The sequence below is a fragment of the Haliotis cracherodii genome, unplaced genomic scaffold, assembly GCF_022045235.1.
Source record: "Haliotis cracherodii isolate W230 unplaced genomic scaffold, xgHalCrac1.p SCAF_4, whole genome shotgun sequence".
Classification (NCBI taxonomy): Eukaryota; Metazoa; Mollusca; class Gastropoda; order Lepetellida; family Haliotidae; genus Haliotis; species Haliotis cracherodii.
The window spans coordinates 26,259,461-26,280,138 of record NW_027266297.1 but is presented as its reverse complement, the minus strand read 5'-3'; the positions used below and the strand labels follow the sequence as shown (position 1 = coordinate 26,280,138).

Here is a 20,678-nt window from a genome sequence, read left to right as displayed (position 1 = left end):
GAGTTATCATGGTTATGCTCCCGCAACGAACCCTACCCTCACAGAACCTAAGTCCATCTTGTTGCCATGGAAACGTAAAATATAAAAATTTCTAACATTTCTAAATAGCAAAAGGCACCAGTTCAGCATGTACTTGACAGACCTGCAAAGTTTGTTGAAAAAATATTGAACGGCCTTTGTGTTATGCTCCGGAAACGAAACATAACGGACGGAACGACGGATGCAGCCCGTTTCTATGTCCCCCGCCAACTTTGTTGGACGGGGGATAACATGCTTGAGGGGAGAGTGACACCTTGTTGTTTCTGTCAAGTGGACAGACTAAATAGTGATTACTGCAATGCTTAATAATATATAATAATCTATAAAACTGTTACTTGATCTGTCTTGATATTCATACCTTCTTATCTCGAATAGCTAGGTTCGAGATAACAGGGTTCAACAGCAATTAATGTCAAGAATATCAAATATTCTTATTCTTGAAATCCCGTTTCATTTTGAACACAAGACGTCATCCATTGTTTTTTTGTTTTTTTAAAGACATTTTGCTTTTGTTTTTTAAAGTTGCACTTAAGAGTTATCTCCCTTCATACCACTTGAATAAGACCGGGAATGCTTTCATACACAATCTTTATACATATCACTTGCGCATCCCTGTTTGATAAAGCGATCGTTGCCCTACGACCATGGTAACTCCTATACTTTATTTGTTTGTTGGGCATGGGGTGCTGAAGACCATTTGAAGACTACCCTAACAACAAAGTTAAAGCATTGTTTCTGCAGAGAGTCAAAATCATTTATCATAAAATGCAACATCAATTTAACAGTAACTGCCCCGTCATAAGTTTGTTTCTATTTTAAATGCCTCACTCAGCATTACTTCATATATACAAAGGCGGTCTGTAAATAACAGACAAAAGACAACACAATAAAGTGACAGACATCATAAGTATTATTAAATGCAATGGCGATATGATGTCATGCAATCAACCAAGTCAGCGAGCCGGACCAGGCAATCATCACCTGTTACGACATTCTTAGGTTACCGGAGACCTATATTTTTACTCTCCCTCCGCAAGTCCACCACACTTACCAGCACCATCTGGATGAGCTCGTTGACATTGTCCTTGTGTTGCTGGTTCTCCCCGAGAGAGGATTCTACTATCAGCTTGGTGTGCGTCTCCGCTATTGACATGACTATCCGACACAGGCCATTTGTTGTCTCCTGCAAAACAGAACAGAGATGCAATCGAAACGACGACATGCACATTGAGAGACACAACCAGAACAGAGTGTGAGTGGATTGGTGGGTGGTGGGTGGTGGGTGGTAATATACTGCTCAATCTTTCATAGGGAAAATCAGACATGTATTTCTATTTAGATATCCTCTTGACACATCATGAGAACCAGGTTTGTGTATCATCATGATCATGGATAGATAAAAAAATATATCTGTAACAGAAGTGGAGTAGTATAGTTTCACGACAACCCAACTATATGTCATGTATAAACCAAGTAAACAAGTGGTATGACATTCAGGAGACAAGCATGGGGTATCGGGGTCACCGTTCTGTCACAGAGACTCATTCAGGAGACAAGCATGGGGTATCGGGGTCACCATTCTGTCACAGCGACTCATTCAGGAGACAAGCATGGGGTAACAGCAGCACCGTTCTGTCACAGAGACTCATTCAGGAGACAAGCATGGGGTAACAGCAGCACCGTAATGTCACAGAGACTCATTCAGGAGACAAACATGGGGTATCGGGGGCACCGTTCTGTCACAGAGACTCATTCAGAAGACAAACATGGGGTATCGGGGTCACCGTTCTGTCACAGAGACTCATTCAGGAGACAAACATGGGGTATCGGGGTCACCGTTCTGTCACAGAGACTCATTCAGGAGACAAACATGGGGTATCGGGGGCACCGTTCTGTCACAGAGACTCATTCAGGAGACAAGCATGGGGTAACAGCAGCACCGTAATGTCACAGAGACTCATTCAGGAGACAAACATGGGGTATCGGGGGCACCGTTCTGTCACAGAGACTCATTCAGGAGACAAACATGGGGTATCGGGGGCACCGTAATGTCACAGAGACTCATTCAGGAGACAAACATGGGGTATCGGGGGCACCGTTCTGTCACAGAGACTCATTCAGGAGACAAACATGGGGTATCGGGGTCACCGTTCTGTCACAGAGACTCATTCAGGAGACAAACATGGGGTATCGGGGGCACCGTTCTGTCACAGAGACTCATTCAGGAGACAAGCATGGGGTAACAGCAGCACCGTAATGTCACAGAGACTCATTCAGGAGACAAACATGGGGTATCGGGGTCACCGTTCTGTCACAAAGACTCATTCAGGAGACAAGCATGGGGTAACAGCAGCACCGTAATGTCACAGAGACTCATTCAGGAGACAAACATGGGGTATCGGGGGCACCGTTCTGTCACAGAGACTCATTCACGAGACAAGCATGGGGTATCGGTACATATCTTTCACACAACCCATCTATATGTCATGTATAAATCAAGTAAACAAGTGGTATGACATTCAGGAGACAAGCATGGGGTATCGGGGGCACCGTTCTGTCACAGAGACTCATTCAGGAGACAAGCATGGGGTAACAGCAGCACCGTAATGTCACAGAGACTCATTCAGGAGACAAACATGGGGTATCGGGGGCACCGTTCTGTCACAGAGACTCATTCAGGAGACAAACATGGGGTATCGGGGGCACCGTTCTGTCACAGAGACTCATTCAGGAGACAAGCATGGGGTAACAGCAGCACCGTAATGTCACAGAGACTCATTCAGGAGACAAGCATGGGGTATCAGGGTCACCGTTCTGTCACAGAGACTCATTCAGGAGACAAACATGGGGTATCGGGGTCACCGTTCTGTCACAGAGACTCATTCAGGAGACAAACATGGGGTATCGGGGTCACCATTCTGTCACAGAGACTCATTCAGGAGACAAACATGGGATATCGGGGGCACCGTTCTGTCACAGAGACTCATTCAGGAGACAAGCATGGGCTAACAGCAGCACCGTAATGTCACAGAGACTCATTCAGGAGACAAACATGGGGTATCAGGGGCACCGTTCTGTCACAGAGACTCATTCAGGAGACAAGCATGGGGTATCGGGGTCACCGTTCTGTCACAGAAACTCATTCAGGAGACAAACATGGGGTAACAGCAGCACCGTAATGTCACAGAGACTCATTCAGGAGACAAGCATGGGGTAAAAGCAGCACCGTAATGTCACAGAGACTCATTCAGGAGACAAACATGGGGTATCGGGGTCACCGTTCTGTCACAGAGACTCATTCAGGAGACAAGCATGGGGTAACAGCAGCACCGTAATGTCACAGAGACTCATTCAGGAGACAAACATGGGGTATCGGGGGCACCGTTCTGTCACAGAGACTCATTCACGAGACAAGCATGGGGTATCGGTACATATCTTTCACACAACCCATCTATATGTCATGTATAAATCAAGTAAACAAGTGGTATGACATTCAGGAGACAAGCATGGGGTATCGGGGTCACCATTCTGTCACAGAGACTCATTCAGGAGACAAACATGGGGTATCGGGGGCACCGTTCTGTCACAGAGTCTCATTCAGGAGACAAGCATGGGGTAACAGCAGCACCGTAATGTCACAGAGACTCATTCAGGAGACAAACATGGGGTATCGGGGGCACCGTTCTGTCACAGAGACTCATTCAGGAGACAAACATGGGGTAACAGCAGCACCGTAATGTCACAGCGACTCATTCAGGAGACAAGCATGGGGTATCGGGGGCACCGTTCTGTCACAGAGACTCATTCAGGAGACAAACATGGGGTATCGGGGGCACCGTTCTGTCACAGAGACTCATTCAGGAGACAAACATGGGGTATCGGGGTCACCGTTCTGTCACAGAGACTCATTCAGGAGACAAACATGGGGTATCGGGGTCACCGTAATGTCACAGAGACTCATTCAGGAGACAAACATGGGGTATCGGGGGCACCGTTCTGTCACAGAGACTCATTAAGGAGACAAACATGGGGTATCGGGGGCACCGTTCTGTCACAGAGACTCATTCAGGAGACAAGCATGGGGTAACAGCAGCACCGTAATGTCACAGAGACTCATTCAGGAGACAAACATGGGGTATCGGGGTCACCGTTCTGTCACAGAGACTCATTCAGGAGACAAACATGGGGTAACAGCAGCACCGTAATGTCACAGAGACTCATTCAGGAGACAAACATGGGGTAACAGCAGCACCGTAATGTCACAGAGACTCATTCAGGAGACAAACATGGGGTATCGGGGTCACCGTAATGTCACAGAGACTCATTCAGGAGACAAACATGGGGTATCGGGGGCACCGTTCTGTCACAGAGACTCATTCAGGAGACAAACATGGGGTATCGGGGGCACCGTTCTGTCACAGAGACTCATTCAGGAGACAAACATGGGGTATCGGGGTCACCGTAATGTCACAGAGACTCATTCAGGAGACAAACATGGGGTATCGGGGGCACCGTTCTGTCACAGAGACTCATTCACGAGACAAGCATGGGGTAACAGCAGCACCGTAATGTCACAGAGACTCATTCAGGAGACAAACATGGGGTATCGGGGTCCCCGTTCTGTCACAGAGACTCATTCAGGAGACAAGCATGGGGTAACAGCAGCACCGTAATGTCACAGAGACTCATTCAGGAGACAAACATGGGGTATCGGGGGCACCGTTCTGTCACAGAGACTCATTCACGAGACAAGCATGGGGTATCGGTACATATCTTTCACACAACCCATCTATATGTCATGTATAAATCAAGTAAACAAGTGGTATGACATTCAGGAGACAGGCATGGGGTATCGGGGTCACCATTCTGTCACAGAGACTCATTCAGGAGACAAGCATGGGGTATCGGGGGCACCGTTCTGTCACAGAGACTCATTCAGGAGACAAGCATGGGGTAACAGCAGCACCGTAATGTCACAGAGACTCATTCAGGAGACAAGCATGGGGTAAAAGCAGCACCGTAATGTCACAGAGACTCATTCAGGAGACAAACATGGGGTATCGGGGGCACCGTTCTGTCACAGAGACTCATTCAGGAGACAAGCATGGGGTAACAGCAGCACCGTAATGTCACAGAGACTCATTCAGGAGACAAACATGGGGTATCGGGGGCACCGTAATGTCACAGAGACTCATTCAGGAGACAAACATGGGGTATCGGGGGCACCGTTCTGTCACAGAGACTCATTCAGGAGACAAGCATGGGGTAACAGCAGCACCGTAATGTCACAGAGACTCATTCAGGAGACAAGCATGGGGTATCGGGGGCACCGTTCTGTCACAGAGACTCATTCAGGAGACAAGCATGGGGTAACAGCAGCACCGTAATGTCACAGAGACTCATTCAGGAGACAAACATGGGGTATCGGGGGCACCGTTCTGTCACAGAGACTCATTCAGGAGACAAGCATGGGGTATCGGGGTCACCATTCTGTCACAGAGACTCATTCAGGAGACAAGCATGGGGTATCGGGGGCACCGTTCTGTCACAGAGACTCATTCAGGAGACAAGCATGGGGTATCGGGGGCACCGTTCTGTCACAGAGACTCATTCAGGAGACAAGCATGGGGTAACAGCGGCACCGTAATGTCACAGAGACTCATTCAGGAGACAAGCATGGGGTATCGGGGGCACCGTTCTGTCACAGAGACTCATTCAGGAGACAAGCATGGGGTAACAGCGGCACCGTTCTGTCACAGAGACTCATTCAGGAGACAAGCATGGGGTATCGGGACATATCTTTCACACAACCCATCTATATGTCATGTATAAATCAAGTAAACAAGTGGCATGACAAACTAGTTGTATGTCATTATCAGACAGGTCATATTCTGCACCCACCTAAAACTCATTTCAATTGACATACATAGGGAATTAGGGACTGACTTTGAAAGATAATCTCAGTGGGGTCACCATTCTGTCACAGAGGCTCATTCAGGAGACAAACATGGGGTACCGGGGACACCGTTCTGTCACAGAGACTCATTCAGGAGACAAACATGGGGTATCGGGGTCACCGTTCTTTCACAGAGACTCATTCAGGAGACAAGCATGGGGTATCGGGGGCACCGAATTGACCACTACCTCCATAGACAACATGAAGTACTCCAGACTACACACAGAGAATGAAGATAGACCCGACATCCCTTGAGTAAGTGGTGAGTTAGTTGTGTTAAACAGTGTGCTAGTTGTATGACAAAAGGTGCAGGCGTGAGGACAGACAAAAGAGATGCAGCATCAGCAGCGTGACAGAGGGTTTGTGGTTATAGTTTCACAACAATCAGCCAATTGACACAGCCCTTGCAGTGTCTAAGACCACAAGGAAACCCCTGCCCACACATCCTCTGGAGAAGGATTAGAATCTTTTGTCAATGACTCACCATGTCCTTCTCATCAATGACCTTCTTCATCATGTCTTGAAGGTTCAGTATGTTTGGCAGCAACTTCTGAATTGTGTATGGAAACCTGGAATAAACATAGGCTATTTAAGGTTGAGAAAATGCAGATTCACCTTCATAAATTCTTATGGAAATGACAGTCACCCTGTCAAGGTACTTATGTAGTAGACAGACTCACTTATTCCAGCCCTTAAAAAGCATACTTGCTCATTTAGACAATTACTGATGCAGGAAAGTGATTCACCTGAAAGGAACCTGGTTAAAACACACAGACTGACCTGTGTGGGCTCTGGTTTGTCTCTGTGTCTCTATCTGTCTCTCACACACAGACACACACATAGACCCAGTCAGACACACATGCACACACGTGAGTCCTGACATAGGAGACATAAGATCTAAAAAGCAGTAGGAACATCACACATTTTCAAACCAGATTTAGTATATTAAGTCTGTCATGAATTCTTTATGGTCTTACGCACAAAGATCTATCACTGTGATAAATCACGCTCAAACATTCTTGGTACATATTTCTGTGCATTTTAATACTTTTATTAACAAGCATGTGTCATTTCATACAAATTCTAGGCTTGTAAAGCTATTTTGGTGATGATTTTCAAAGCTTCAAGCAGGTACTTAAAATTCAACATCTTTCAAAAGGAAAAGAGGAGACACAATCACCTGTAAGAATCCTGATGGCGACGACAGGCTTATATGTATGCATTCTGAGAGAGGGGACACACTCACCTGTATGAGAACACTAATATGATATATCCCCCTATAGGAGCCCAGACGTAGGAGACACACCTGTATATTCTAAGAGAGGGGACACACTCACCTGTATGAGAACACTAATATGATATATCCCCCTATAGGAGCCCAGACGTAGGAGACACACCTGTACATTCTAAGAGAGGGGACACACTCACCTGTATGAGAACACTAATATGATATATCCCCCTATAGGAGCCCAGACGTAGGAGACACACCTGTACATTCTAAGAGAGGGGACACACTCACCTGTATGAGAACACTAATATGATATATCCCCCTATAGGAGCCCAGACGTAGGAGACACACCTGTACATTCTAAGAGAGGGGACACACTCACCTGTATGAGAACACTAATATGATATATCCCCCTATAGGAGCCCAGACGTAGGAGACACACCTGTACATTCTAAGAGAGGGGACACACTCACCTGTATGAGAACACTAATATGATATATCCCCCTATAGGAGCCCAGACGTAGGAGACACACCTGTATATACTAAGAGAGGGGACACACTCACCTGTATGAGAACACTAATATGATATATCCCCCTATAGGAGCCCAGACGTAGGAGACACACCTGTACATTCTAAGAGAGGGGACACACTCACCTGTATGAGAACACTAATATGATATATCCCCCTATAGGAGCCCAGACGTAGGAGACACACCTGTACATTCTAAGAGAGGGGACACACTCACCTGTATGAGAACACTAATATGATATATCCCCCTATAGGAGCCCAGACGTAGGAGACACACCTGTATATACTAAGAGAGGGGACACACTCACCTGTATGAGAACACTGATAGGAACCCAGACATTGGAGACACACCTGTACAAGTGACCCGTACATTGATGAAGGCAATGTGACTCACCTGTAGGATTCCGGGTGGGAGAAGACGCTGGACAGAGTCTCGACTGCCACCTCAAACAGCTCCTGGTTGTGGATGGACTGAAACACCTGGAGGATGATTGTCTCACTCTCGATGATGGGGATGCCGAAGTCCACCCAGCCGGAGAAACACCTGAGGGCACCTGCATACACCTGGGTGGGCGAGTGGGGGGTCAGCAGTCCTTGCAGGAGGGTCAACACTGCAACAAAGACACTCCACCATATCAACAGTCAGCTGTTATCATAATATACAATTCAAAAGAAGTTCAGAATCACCTGATTCTTTCATATTACATGACAGATTAACTGTAGTAATAGGAAAGAAACAATAATAATATGAAATCATCAAAAGGCACAAGGTCACCACTGGACTGATCTGTTTAGCAAGTTTCAACCTGAAATATTCAACGGTTTAGGAGTTCTGCTCTGGAAACAGAAAACGGACAACCAACAGATGGACAGACGACCTGACAATAAAATGGTCGTCCATACATGTGTAATGCAAATGATTTTCTGTGAAATGTCAAAATGCAATCACAGTCCCAACATCCAATCTTCCAATTTTGATTAAATTTTGTGAAAAATGTGTTTCCAGTGACAGTAAGCCATGAGCTTAAGTGAACACACCAGTTTAACCCTGCACACTCACCATGTAAAAGTCCTTTCTGGAACTCTGATCTCAGGGACAACCTTCTCTGTTGGCTCAGGTTTGACCCAAAAAACTGAAATAACAATCCGAACACGCTAGTCACCGACTACCGAAACTATCACTGGCTTACAAGAGTCACCAGAAAATGACAAATCCCTCCGGCCCCCACAAATGCAAAAGAACAAATCATTTGATCGTTACTTTAAGTCCAAATTGAAGAGAGAATTTCTTTTTAATCTGTCTGTCCATATACAAGAGTAGTTATTGAGCTATCAAAACAATACCATGGAATTGGGATTCGGAACTTTGTATTTGTATATATCAAGTACACAGGGTACACTGGACTATAACACCCGCACTCAGCAATATTCCAGCTATATGAAGGCAGTCTGTAAATAATCGAGTCTGGACCAGACAATCCAGTGATTAATATCATCAGCATTGATCCACGCAACTGGAATACGATGGTATGCATCAACCAAGTCAGCGAGTCTGACCACCCGATCCCGTTAGTCGCCTTTTATGACAAGCATAGTCGCCTATTACGGCAAGTATGGATTGCTGAAGACCTATTCTATCCCGGAATCTTCACGGGTCGAATACCAGGTATGACCTGATCACTCAGCCTGATAACCCCAGTTAAGTACAGATTTGTGCACACATCAGTTTCAGTCAAGGAGTTTTGGGAGACATGTAGGAAACGTACCTCCTCAGGAATTACTGTTAGAATATCTAACAAGATTTGGCACCTTTGGAAACTCTGAAAAACAGGATGAGAATACCCAAGTGGTATGGCAGAGGATGCAAGAAATGATATGTATCACTTTAAAACAATTACAACATCAGCAACTTTGGCATGTTAGACACTAAATAATGCTAAATGCTACAGCTGGTACCAAATACTTAATATACATCACAAGAACTCTTTTAGGATTAGTATGGAAAACTGAGTCAACAAACACTAATCATTCAAACGTTTTTGTACATACATTTTCAACTGTCATTTAAGACAATATATTTTCAAAATAACCAATTCCTGACACAGCCTAAAACAACAATCAATCACTCTATATTATTAAACTAATTCCTCTAAAAGAAGAAGATAATGAAACCTGAAGTACACAACTAAATAAAATCAAAGCAAAGTCAGAATTCTTACAGAAATATTGGGGACGTCTTCCCTCTGGAAAGTGGTGATGAGATTCTCCACAGGATCGGCCCAGGATTCCGGGGCTGTCTGCATGATGAACGACGACAGCTGGAAGGGCAAAGACAGTCATATGCAATTGTAAATGAAGCAGTAAAGAAACAAAAAATGGATCATTCTTAGCTTTTCATTTCTCTCATCATTGCTCACTACTTTGGGACTGTTATGATAAATTGCAAAAGGTCATACTTAGCTTCAACATTACAACCAAGAGAAACCTCCCAAAAGCATGTGAAAAGGTTTTGAAAAAGCAAAAACATCAAACAAATTCTGGGTGAATCAGCATATACGAGTGAGTGAGTGAGTGAGTGAGTGAGCGCGAGTGAGTGAGTGAGTGAGTGAGTGAGTTAAGATTTAACGTCACATCGGCAGTATTTCAGCCATATCGTGACGAAGTGAGTGAGTGAGTGAGTGAGTGTGAATTTAAATCATAAGTATTTCAGTCCTATCACAGCATGTCACTGTTGTCAGCTTGATGTGGTAGGAAAGCTGAAGATATACATGTTATAGACACTTACCACTTTGTTGACACAAAAAAGTATGGTGCTGACAAACCAAGAATCATAATCAGGACAAATCTACGATTTGAACCCTCGTGCCGAAAGATCGCAACCTGCACAGTGGTGAGCTACGGAGCCTTGGATGATTGTGCCACTTATGACCCCCCCTCCCCATCTGTGCTCAAATTCTAGTAGATGGTTTATGAGTGAGTGGGTTCAAAGCAGCTTTTAACAGTATTACAGGTATATCACGGCGTGTCAGCTTAATGTGGAGGATAGCCCCAAGTGATGCAGGTCTCAGACGTTTAACACTTTGGTAAAACCCACGAGCATGGGTATGGTGCTGACAACCTCAAATATTAATCAGGGTGAACCGGGATTCGAACCCACAACCATAGGTTTCTGTCGTGCCTGAGGGACGCAACTCTGCACAGCGAATCGCGGCGCCTTAGATGACTGGGCCACCCATGCCCCCAGTTGGTTTATGGGAAATGGACAGACGCTAAAAGCTATAGTTTAAGCAGTTCAACCAGTGGAGACAATTAGGTGAGACCGGGGTGCTTTGGGACACCCCCCAAAACTGCTATTTATAGGTGTACAATCACATGATCATTTACACTAAAGGAAGTGACATCATACACCGTCCCACTTTTTGTAGCAGGGGTGGAAGCAGCACCCTTTGACAGAAGTGTGGTAAGTTAAATGTAATTTGCACTTCATTGTAAAATTCAGACCCCTATTGTTGAAGCTTTATATGCAAAAATGTTCCATCTTTCAGTTGATGTATGAGTTTTATTCAAAACAGTGATATCTTAAAGTATTCGGCCAAGAGATGAATTTCATTTTGTCACATGGTCATGTCAAGCAGCCATTAAAAAATGGCGAGGGTAGCGTCAGGGCGCATTGGGACACCCTGTCCCAATGCACCCCAAACATGTGATTCTAAATGACCAGCATGTAATCATTATTATGAATTGAAAATGTAATTACTTTGACATTTGCTTTGGATTTGTTTCTTGGAACTTGAAATATCAACGAAAGCTACTTTTCTACAAGGTAGACACAATTTTATAGATAACAACTTCTTTAATACTGTAAAAAGCGACGTTTTGGTATAGATCCTTATACCGTTGTCAAGAAACACTGAATAAGGGAATGAAGATAGACTCTGTCCATCGTGTTGTGACAGTATTATCCCCTTGTTGTCAACACTTTACCTGTTATCCCACTCATATGCAATTGTTGTTACTGTTAATCTTCTACTGTTAATCCTCCACCTACTATATATATTCTGTACTAAGTCCCTCATTCAAGGGCCGCGTCCCAATCAAACCCTCTCATCCAAAACTTAATAAACCCAAATATCAGCCCCCAAAACCAAGCTCTAGCTCGTAAAACACCCCTTACTTACCCTAATATCCCAAAGAATAACAAACTACCTAAATGAACACCAAATTCAAAATCTTAAACAAAACTGCAAACAATCAAATATCTTCACCACTAAATTTAAAATACCCAAAATAGACACAACACTAGCTAGCCAAATAAATAAACAAACCGACCCAAACATAGCTAAAACCACCACACTAGCATACATACACGAAAATTGGCCAAATTGATGTCACATTTACACGGACGGATCTTCAGATCCGACCTCCAAACACACAGGTTTCTGAGTCCATACCACACAACCAACTAAAGCCACACAATCCTTCCGACTCCCAAACAACCAATCAATATTCATGGCAGAACTAATGGGCATGGCCTCAGCCCTCCATAATCAAGAATCCAAAAACCACAAAAAAATCCCAACACTTACCGACTTCCTAAGTGGACTGCAAGCCCTCCAAAACAAAAATACCAAAAAACAACCTAAATTAATAAATCAAATACTTAAAAGCTCCAACAAATAACCTTCTTGTGGATACCGGGCCACGTAGGAATATACGGTAATGAAAACGCCGATAAGGCAGCTAAACTATCCCTCAAAATCCCAGAAATAAGCTTAAACTTACCCATCTCAAAATCACAAATTAAAAGCGCAAACAAGCAAAAAATCACCAAAAAATGGCATAACCTATATCTAAACTCAAATAGCCAAATAAAAAAAGTACTCAGCAAACCACTAACCAAACCAAAAATTCTCCATCCATCAAAAAAAATCGACAGAGTAATCACTAAACTCCAAACAGGACACACCAACCTAAATAACCATTTAAAAAAAATAAAAAAACACACTACAGGTAACTGCCCACACTGCAAACAACTAGAAACGCCAGAACACGCACTCATCCACTGCACACATAACCTAACACATCGAACCCCATTACAAACCACCCTCAATCTAAACAAGGCTCTCACTCTAGAAGCAATACTAAACCCACAAAATAAACTAGAAAACTTCAAGGCCTTAGGCGTATTCTTAATCAAAACAGAACTAATAAAACGCATCTAAAAACACTATAATCTACCAAATCAAAATCACATAAACAAACAAACATCCCCATCCACATCGGCATCTATTCCAAATCTCAAAATTCCCAAATTCTATATAAGCAACGCTTAAAGCCCCCTCTTGGGTTGCACACACCACTTTCGCCCCTTTCGGTAACACATTAAAAGGCCTGGCCGAGGCCACGTGCGAAATACGCATCAGTCGGAAAGCGTACGTTAAATCTCCGAAGTAAGTAAGTAAGTAAGTAACCCTCATTCAGTCTTGCTTGACAACAGCATAAGAATCTATACCGAAACATTTCTTTTTACAGTATTAAAGAAGTTGTTGTCCATAAAATTGTGTCTACCTTGTCATCCCTCAACTTCTAAGTAATGCCTAACAAACAATTGATACTTTTCTAGTAGGTTCAATGACTGGTCTCCTTGACTTTCCAGTGGAGCTTATTGAGCTCACCTGCAGATTTCTTTCGGTCAAAGAATTAGTTACATTCTGACATTTAATTAGTTGTTTCTTTGTGAAGTTAGTTACATTCTGACATTTAATTAGTTGTTTCTTTGTGAAGTTAGAGTCCTGAAAAAGAACTAGTTAAATACAGACAAGATCTATCCAAATTTCAAAGTTCTATCGCCATGTCTTTGTTAATGTCCCAATCCACCCCAGCCTGTGTTTCAGTTAATTTCATGTTTGTGAAATTCATTTTTTGTTCAGTGATTCATTATTAAAGTGTTGATTAGAAGATGTGTCTATTTCTTTATGAAACCATTTCAAATGGGATATGGACTGGATAATACAAATTTTGTCCCAATGCACCCCGGTCTCCCCTAGAGATTTATTGAATCATGATTTACTTTTGCCGATAAAATAAGTGCAAAGGATTTGTCTACTTACAGCAACACACAGCCTTGTTTGGATCATCTTGGGCCCATTAGCAAACTGTATGATCTTCTCTAACAGCTTCTGTTTCAGTGTGAGATATTGGTTGGATGGGACTTCATGCCTTCAACATAACGGTACCAGGTGAGCTGCAGCATTCACAACACAAATAACTCCTCACATCACAAATACACAGCTGTGAGTGAGTGAGTGAGTGAGTATGGTTTTACGCCTTTAGCAATATTCCAGCAATATCATGATGGGGGACGACAGAAATGGGCTTAACACATTATACCCATGTCGGGCATCGAACCCAGGTCTTCGGCGTGACGAGCGAACGCTTTAACCACTAGGCTACCTGACCGCCCCTACACAGCTGTGAATAAACGTATAACACAGTCACATCACAGCCATCAGTGATGTGTGGGTGGTTGGGTGTTGTGTTTACGTTGCTCGACAGCAATATTCCAGCAATGTCATGCCAGAAACAGAGATGGGCTATACACATTGTACCCATGTGGGGAATCGAACCCAGGCCTTCTGTGTGACAAGTGAAGACTTTAACCACTAGGCTACCCCACCGCCTTGATTTTTTTTTTTTATTATCAACCATATCGTTTTCTTGAAGTCTTGACAAGAAGGGTCTCAGCTGTAAACCAAACTAATTCTTACCAGTATCTGGAAATTTTTGCATGAAGACTGCTGGCACCAAAGAACTGAACTTCTGGGCCCTGAAATTAGATATGGGATCTACAGGAGAAACACTTAATGGTGTCACTGTTAAAAACATTAAATAGGATTTGAAAATTGATCAATTTTGTTAAATAACTACATTTCATTTTTATGGTTTAAAAGAAATAAAAATATATATCTTATTTTGCAAGGACATATTTTTCTTTTGTTACTGGTTTAGCAAAATAAGTAAAAATTATTTTTCTGTTTCTTTGCTGGCTTAGGAAACAAATCAGTAACATATATTACTTTTTCTGGTGCCAACAGTTCAAAACAAAATGACCAGGCTTCGGGCGAGATCTGTGCAGAGTTAAGCCACTGGTGAACTTCATGCTGAAGACTGGCATTGCAGTAAAACTGCTGCACTGCCTGCAGAAATAAACACATGGGACGGTCAACAAAAACACCTATCACGATCATGGAGGATGTTTATTTTCAACATCAACATCAGCAATGTATTTCCTTCCAACATCCAAGGATGCTGAATAGAATAGAATATTCTACATTTGTCATATGTGGTATAGATGGTTATCAGAATATTTATCTTGTATTTGATAGTGTTATTTATGTTTTTGTTTAATTGTTGTTTAACGCCGCACTCAGCAATATTCCAGCTATATGATGGTCTATAAATAATCGAGTCTGGACCAGTGATTGACATCATCTATCCACACAATTGGGATGCGATGAAATGCATCAACCAAGTCAGCAAGCCTGACGTTAATCGCCTCTTAAGACAAGCATAGTCGCCTTTTACGGCAAGCATGGATTGCTGAAGACCTATTCAACCCCGGATCTTCACAGGCCTTATGTTATTATGAGAACATCATCATGATAAATGGATTGTCTCACTAACGTTGGTGCAGATGTATCAGTAAAATACATTCACTCAAACTGTTAAGCATATGTGTAGGTACTTTTGTTGTCATACTTCACGATAAGAACATCACAAAATATTTGCATATTTTTCAGTTTTTCTCAAGGGAATCGAAGTGTTAACAAGACCCATAATGATACAATCTAACCAGTAAGTTGATTGGCGCTTCTTAAACAGAATATGTAGAAAGATTTAAAAAATGTTTTTCACTGATTCTATGTGATACGCTACCCTGAAGAAAAGAGACATGCTCCTGTCATAGTTACATATTCCAGCTATTTATAATGTTGGGTTTATTTGTTTGTTGTTTAACGCCGCACTCAACATTATTCCAGCTATATGACAGCGGTCTATAAATAATCGAGTCTGGACCAGACAATCCAGTGATTGACATCATGAGCATCGATCCACGTAATTGGGATACGATGACATATTTATAATAAAGGCATCTAAGGTAATCCAGCTTAGACAAAAAGGACAGGTGAAAGGAGTGTTTTAATGCTGTTACCAATCCCAACAACACTAATCAGCTATTGTGACCCGACACCATTTTACTTTGAGTTGCATCACGTGACATGAAGATAAGAAGAGGGTACTCTACCACTGAATTTCCATGAATAGAAGGAACCAACCTGCTCCACATTTGCAGCAGAGAATTCCATCTTGCCGACTATCTGACTACTTGCAGCTTGGATACAATGAACATGAAATTAATCTCTCTGACAGGCAATCTGTAACAGGAACATTTCAGGGTTAATATTTTCACAGATGTCAGTATCTCCTCAACTTGGAAAATCATGTTCTTTTGTTGGTCAACATTAATGCAATTTAATGTTACCCAGAAATTCATTTAAGGATTGACTGTATATTGTTTTTGGTTCGAAAAAAATATACAGTCAATGCTTATAATTAAATTTGACAATGTAAAACATGTTTTATCTACAATAGTTTAACCCAAAACAGTTGCATATATCAAAACAGACAAAAATGACGACATTGATAAACATTCCACGTGTAGGAATACATACACTGGCGTGACATGAATCAGGTGATCGCTTAATTTATGCACATAGCTTGACACGCCTACACAGTCAGTAGCCAATCAACGGAGAGTGGGATTACAACAATGTTCATTGGACCTGTCAATTAAGGCAAGGGGCGAAAAGAACTGCAACAGTCAGACTGTAACAAACCAGAAGAAATATGTCCGAGAGAAGGCGGTTGTTTCGAATAACATGGTCATTTACTGCGTGATTCAAACAATACTTCCCTGATTACAGTAAAACACAGTTGGAGAAATGCTAGTTAGAAATGAAACGCGAAGACATGAAAGTTGAACCGAGGGGAGCGGGAAAAAAACAGGCGAGCGAGCCTTCACGTTTGCTGTTTCATTCATTCTCGGCCTTCGGTTTCAAAGGTTTGTTTGGACAATGAATATGCACGCAAGTCGCTAAATGTCCTGTGCATGATGATACACGTGAGCAGAAAGGGAATTCCCTCGACTATAATATTGGGATTCCCCCGACATTCCGCAGTAATAAAAGTAGTGCGCCGCGGTGGGCGTGGCTTAATTTTTTACATTCATTGGGAAATGAATGCAATAACACGTGACCAATTCAGCTAATCAGAATGCAGGAATTTCCATGAACACAACGAAAATTTAATTACTTAATGTATACAGGCAAATATCCTAACACTATTCATTGATAATGCTGAACAAATACTGTATTTGCCGCAATAAGCACCCTGGGTGCTTAGAAAATTGACAAATGACAAAATTGACAAATACTGTATTCACCATAATAAGCACCCTGGGTGCTTAGAAAATTGACAAATGGTGGCGCCTATCAAAACCATACACAATTAATTAAATTTGTTTTCAGAGATCAAGCAGGAGTGAACAATCTTAGTTCAAACATTGACGATTTCGATAATATATAGTCACTTGGCAATTATATACCCCTCAGAAGCTGCTATTTTATATAAAAAATGTGTAACATACACAAGAAAATATGGACCGTCGTGTAAATTTTCTGTATTATTCAGGGACATAGTTTGATAGGCATTACTTAGAAGTTGACTGATGACAAAGAAGACACAGTTTATGAACTTGCTTGACAACAGGATAAGGATCTATACCTAAATGTCGCCTTTTGAGGAAATATAGAAGCTGTTGTCCTAAATTGTGTCTACTTTATACAGGGCGTTACAGACATGTCATAAGTTGATCATGGGGCATTTATAGCAACAGGGCACTTAATATGGTGAATATGGTACACTGATTTGCTGACAGTACATTAAAGGGACAGGCCGTTGACCGTTCTGAAGGTTTGTTTGAAAACAATAGCCAATAACCCCCAAGCTTACGAGACTCTGATGGCCCAATTCCATTTCTGCTCCAGTGACCACACTGTGAGTGTAGGTTTATCACGTAAAGGAACTTTCCTCTTCTTTGTAAACAAACACACTTATTATGAAATATGAACAGACGGGCCTAATGCAAGCCTTTTGGTGCGCTTTACATATTGTTTTGCATAATTATATAGATATACTAAAATTGCAACAGTGAGGTGCATGACAATATATATATTTACACATCTAAGTGACCATATCATTAGCCCTCCATACAGCTTTGATGACTGGCCGTGACGGATAAATACACAATTGGAAAGAGTGTGGTTTTTTTAACTCTTTAGGATATTTTCTCCATGAAAGTTCAACATATTGAGATGAATGTTCATCTAAATGTGAAGACCCATCCAATATGAAACAGATGAAAAACACATGAATGGACTGTGTAAGATGTGACGATGTCACAGAGGTACTTGGTTGGCCACAAGGAACTCTGAGTAGGAGAGTGATTCGCTTCATACAACTGAAACATATTTACATTGTAATTTAGGCTGTAAACACTGGCTTCTAATCTAATCAAGCTGGCTATTAGTGTCTTGAAACTCACACAAGCTTTCTCTTCAATTTGCCTCTATTAAAAAAGACTGAAGCCACTTTACTCTACGCAGCGCTTGCATTGTCAGCTTCACTGTGCAAAGCTCTATTGATTTGGTTTGAGAATTGAATCAGGCATGTGATGTCACACTCTAAAATTATTTCATGCATGATTTAAAAACACACAGAACTGTCTATGTAATGTCCCTTTAAATACTGTATCTTCACAAAACAAAAGCAACATGATTAGAGGAGGGATGGGGTGGGGGCATGCACCCAAACCCCCAAGATAGCTTCGCAACTGCGGCTTCTGCGACTAACAAGTCCGAGGGGACCTCATTTTTTCGGAAACCTTTGCAAAAACTGCTTCTTGGTAAATAACACAATCTGTTACAGACTAACCCAACATGATTAGAGGAGGGATGGGGTGGGGGCATGCACCCAAACCCCCAAGATAGCTTCGCAACTGCGGCTTCTGCGACTAACAAGTCCGAGGGGACCTCATTTTTTCGGAAACCTTTGCAAAAACTGCTTCTTGGTAAATAACACAATCTGTTACAGACTAACCCAAAAGTCACAGCATTATCTCAAGCTACAAGGAATGTCTTATATCAGACTAAGATAATTACGACTTATCACTTTGAAAGATAACCAGGTGACATGTTATCTCCCCAATATAAAATTTAATCCGGCTTGTAAAGAACATTAACTGCTTCGTGTGGAGGTACATGCCAATGGTCATATCCAACTCGTCCACAGCTTACTTCAGGAATAATGGATGATGTAAAATTACAGTTAGGGAGATAATGACGAGTCCCTCTAGATTTTCACTTGTCTCGGACTAACAGACCAGTGGCTGTATCCTACTCCTGTACCTTATATTAGCCTTAATCTTGAAATAACAAAACAAAGCCTAACATTCTCGTAATCATAAAGGCTTATTTAGCCAATAACTAATATTTTTCACAACAGCCTATCAAATCATAATTAAAATGGTAAGTCAAGTTCTGAACTTCCTGGTTCACTGACATACCTCACATGCACCATAGAGTAAGTTATTTACTTAAGATCATTCAATAAAATAAAAAGTGTAATTGCTATGATTGGAAAAAGACTAGGCCTCAACAGTATTCTTTATACACATTACTAATCTTTCATGGAATAAACACATCACTGTGCATTATTTTCAAACACAGATCTATGAACATTTGACTTTCCTTTCCATTTACTATAGGACTTATATAATTCTTGCTGGGCTGACTCTGTTATCCACCATAAAAGAAATGTTAGGCCTACATCTAGAATAATATTTTCAATTGTAACATACAATTTACCATTTGTGTAAGATTTGTTAATGTCATTCACAGTAAAGTATTTATTTGCGAAACACAATTTTTAAGAAAATGGTATTCTAGAAATCTAAATGCACACATACAACACAATTTGCAAATGTATGCCATGGTCCTACGTGGATATACCCCAAGCTTTTCAAACTTTACAAAAACTACATTTGTCTGTTTCTACATATTTCAAATGCTTAATTGTGTTATGGACAAAATTTTATCTTATCGTTATCTCATGCAGAAATATCAGAGGCCTAAAACGTCAACTTCACATTCAACTTGTCAGTCATCAAGATCTTGTTAAACTGAGGGTTTTGTTCGGCAGTGGCAAGTGAACTGTTCAGTACCAAGGTTTTACTTCTCACATTTGTAACAAGACATCAGTTTAAAGATTATTCTCTTTCATAGTTTATAAATGTTTCAAAAACTTTATATCCTTAGCGTAATTAACATGATGAATTAAAAAAAGCCCATCATGTGCAGTTGTTGCGATCCCCAAAATATGTGCACCCTTTGTCTGATTTGAGCACGTCATAAATCGCAGTTGACACTGTTTACATGCCGATACGATCAAAGTTTATACTATCACTTCCAGATGACAAGTGGTTGTTGTGAAATGTCTTTAAACTCGAAGTTGGTCAGAGCCTAGTTCCCTTTCATTCACCTTTCATACAGCCATGACAGGTCTCGTTCACTGTCGAGATTTACACGAGATTGTGAAAATGGTTCAGTAGGGTCGATAAATATATCAATACAGTAATAATATCCAAAACATTGAAGAATTTGTAGAAACACTAACTTACAATATTAGTGTATGTGTAATACTTTTTACATCTTTAATTATTTAATGTTGTTATAAAATTACGTGCGTTTGATAAATAATACTCTTAGTTATTTTACCACTAGTATTCACTAGACAAAATGGCTGCGTCC

At 41.7% G+C, this 20,678-nt stretch overlaps 1 protein-coding gene across 1 annotated transcript in view; it reads right to left on the bottom strand.

Moving 5' to 3' along the window:
* Positions 1-16,150, bottom strand: part of LOC139478963 (importin-13-like) — a 41,057-nt gene extending 24,907 nt beyond the window's left edge. The window contains exons 1-10 of the mRNA XM_071261684.1: positions 16,089-16,150; positions 14,829-14,948; positions 14,520-14,578; positions 13,863-13,971; positions 9,972-10,070; positions 9,519-9,572; positions 8,813-8,885; positions 8,147-8,363; positions 6,480-6,564; positions 1,091-1,222 (exon numbers count right to left, since the gene is read on the bottom strand). Coding sequence (XP_071117785.1) covers positions 1,091-1,222; positions 6,480-6,564; positions 8,147-8,363; positions 8,813-8,885; positions 9,519-9,572; positions 9,972-10,070; positions 13,863-13,971; positions 14,520-14,578; positions 14,829-14,948; positions 16,089-16,118 — 978 coding nt within the window. The 5' untranslated portion in view covers positions 16,119-16,150. The remainder of the gene's footprint in view (positions 1-1,090; positions 1,223-6,479; positions 6,565-8,146; positions 8,364-8,812; positions 8,886-9,518; positions 9,573-9,971; positions 10,071-13,862; positions 13,972-14,519; positions 14,579-14,828; positions 14,949-16,088) is intronic.
* Positions 16,151-20,678: the final 4,528 nt, after the last annotated feature.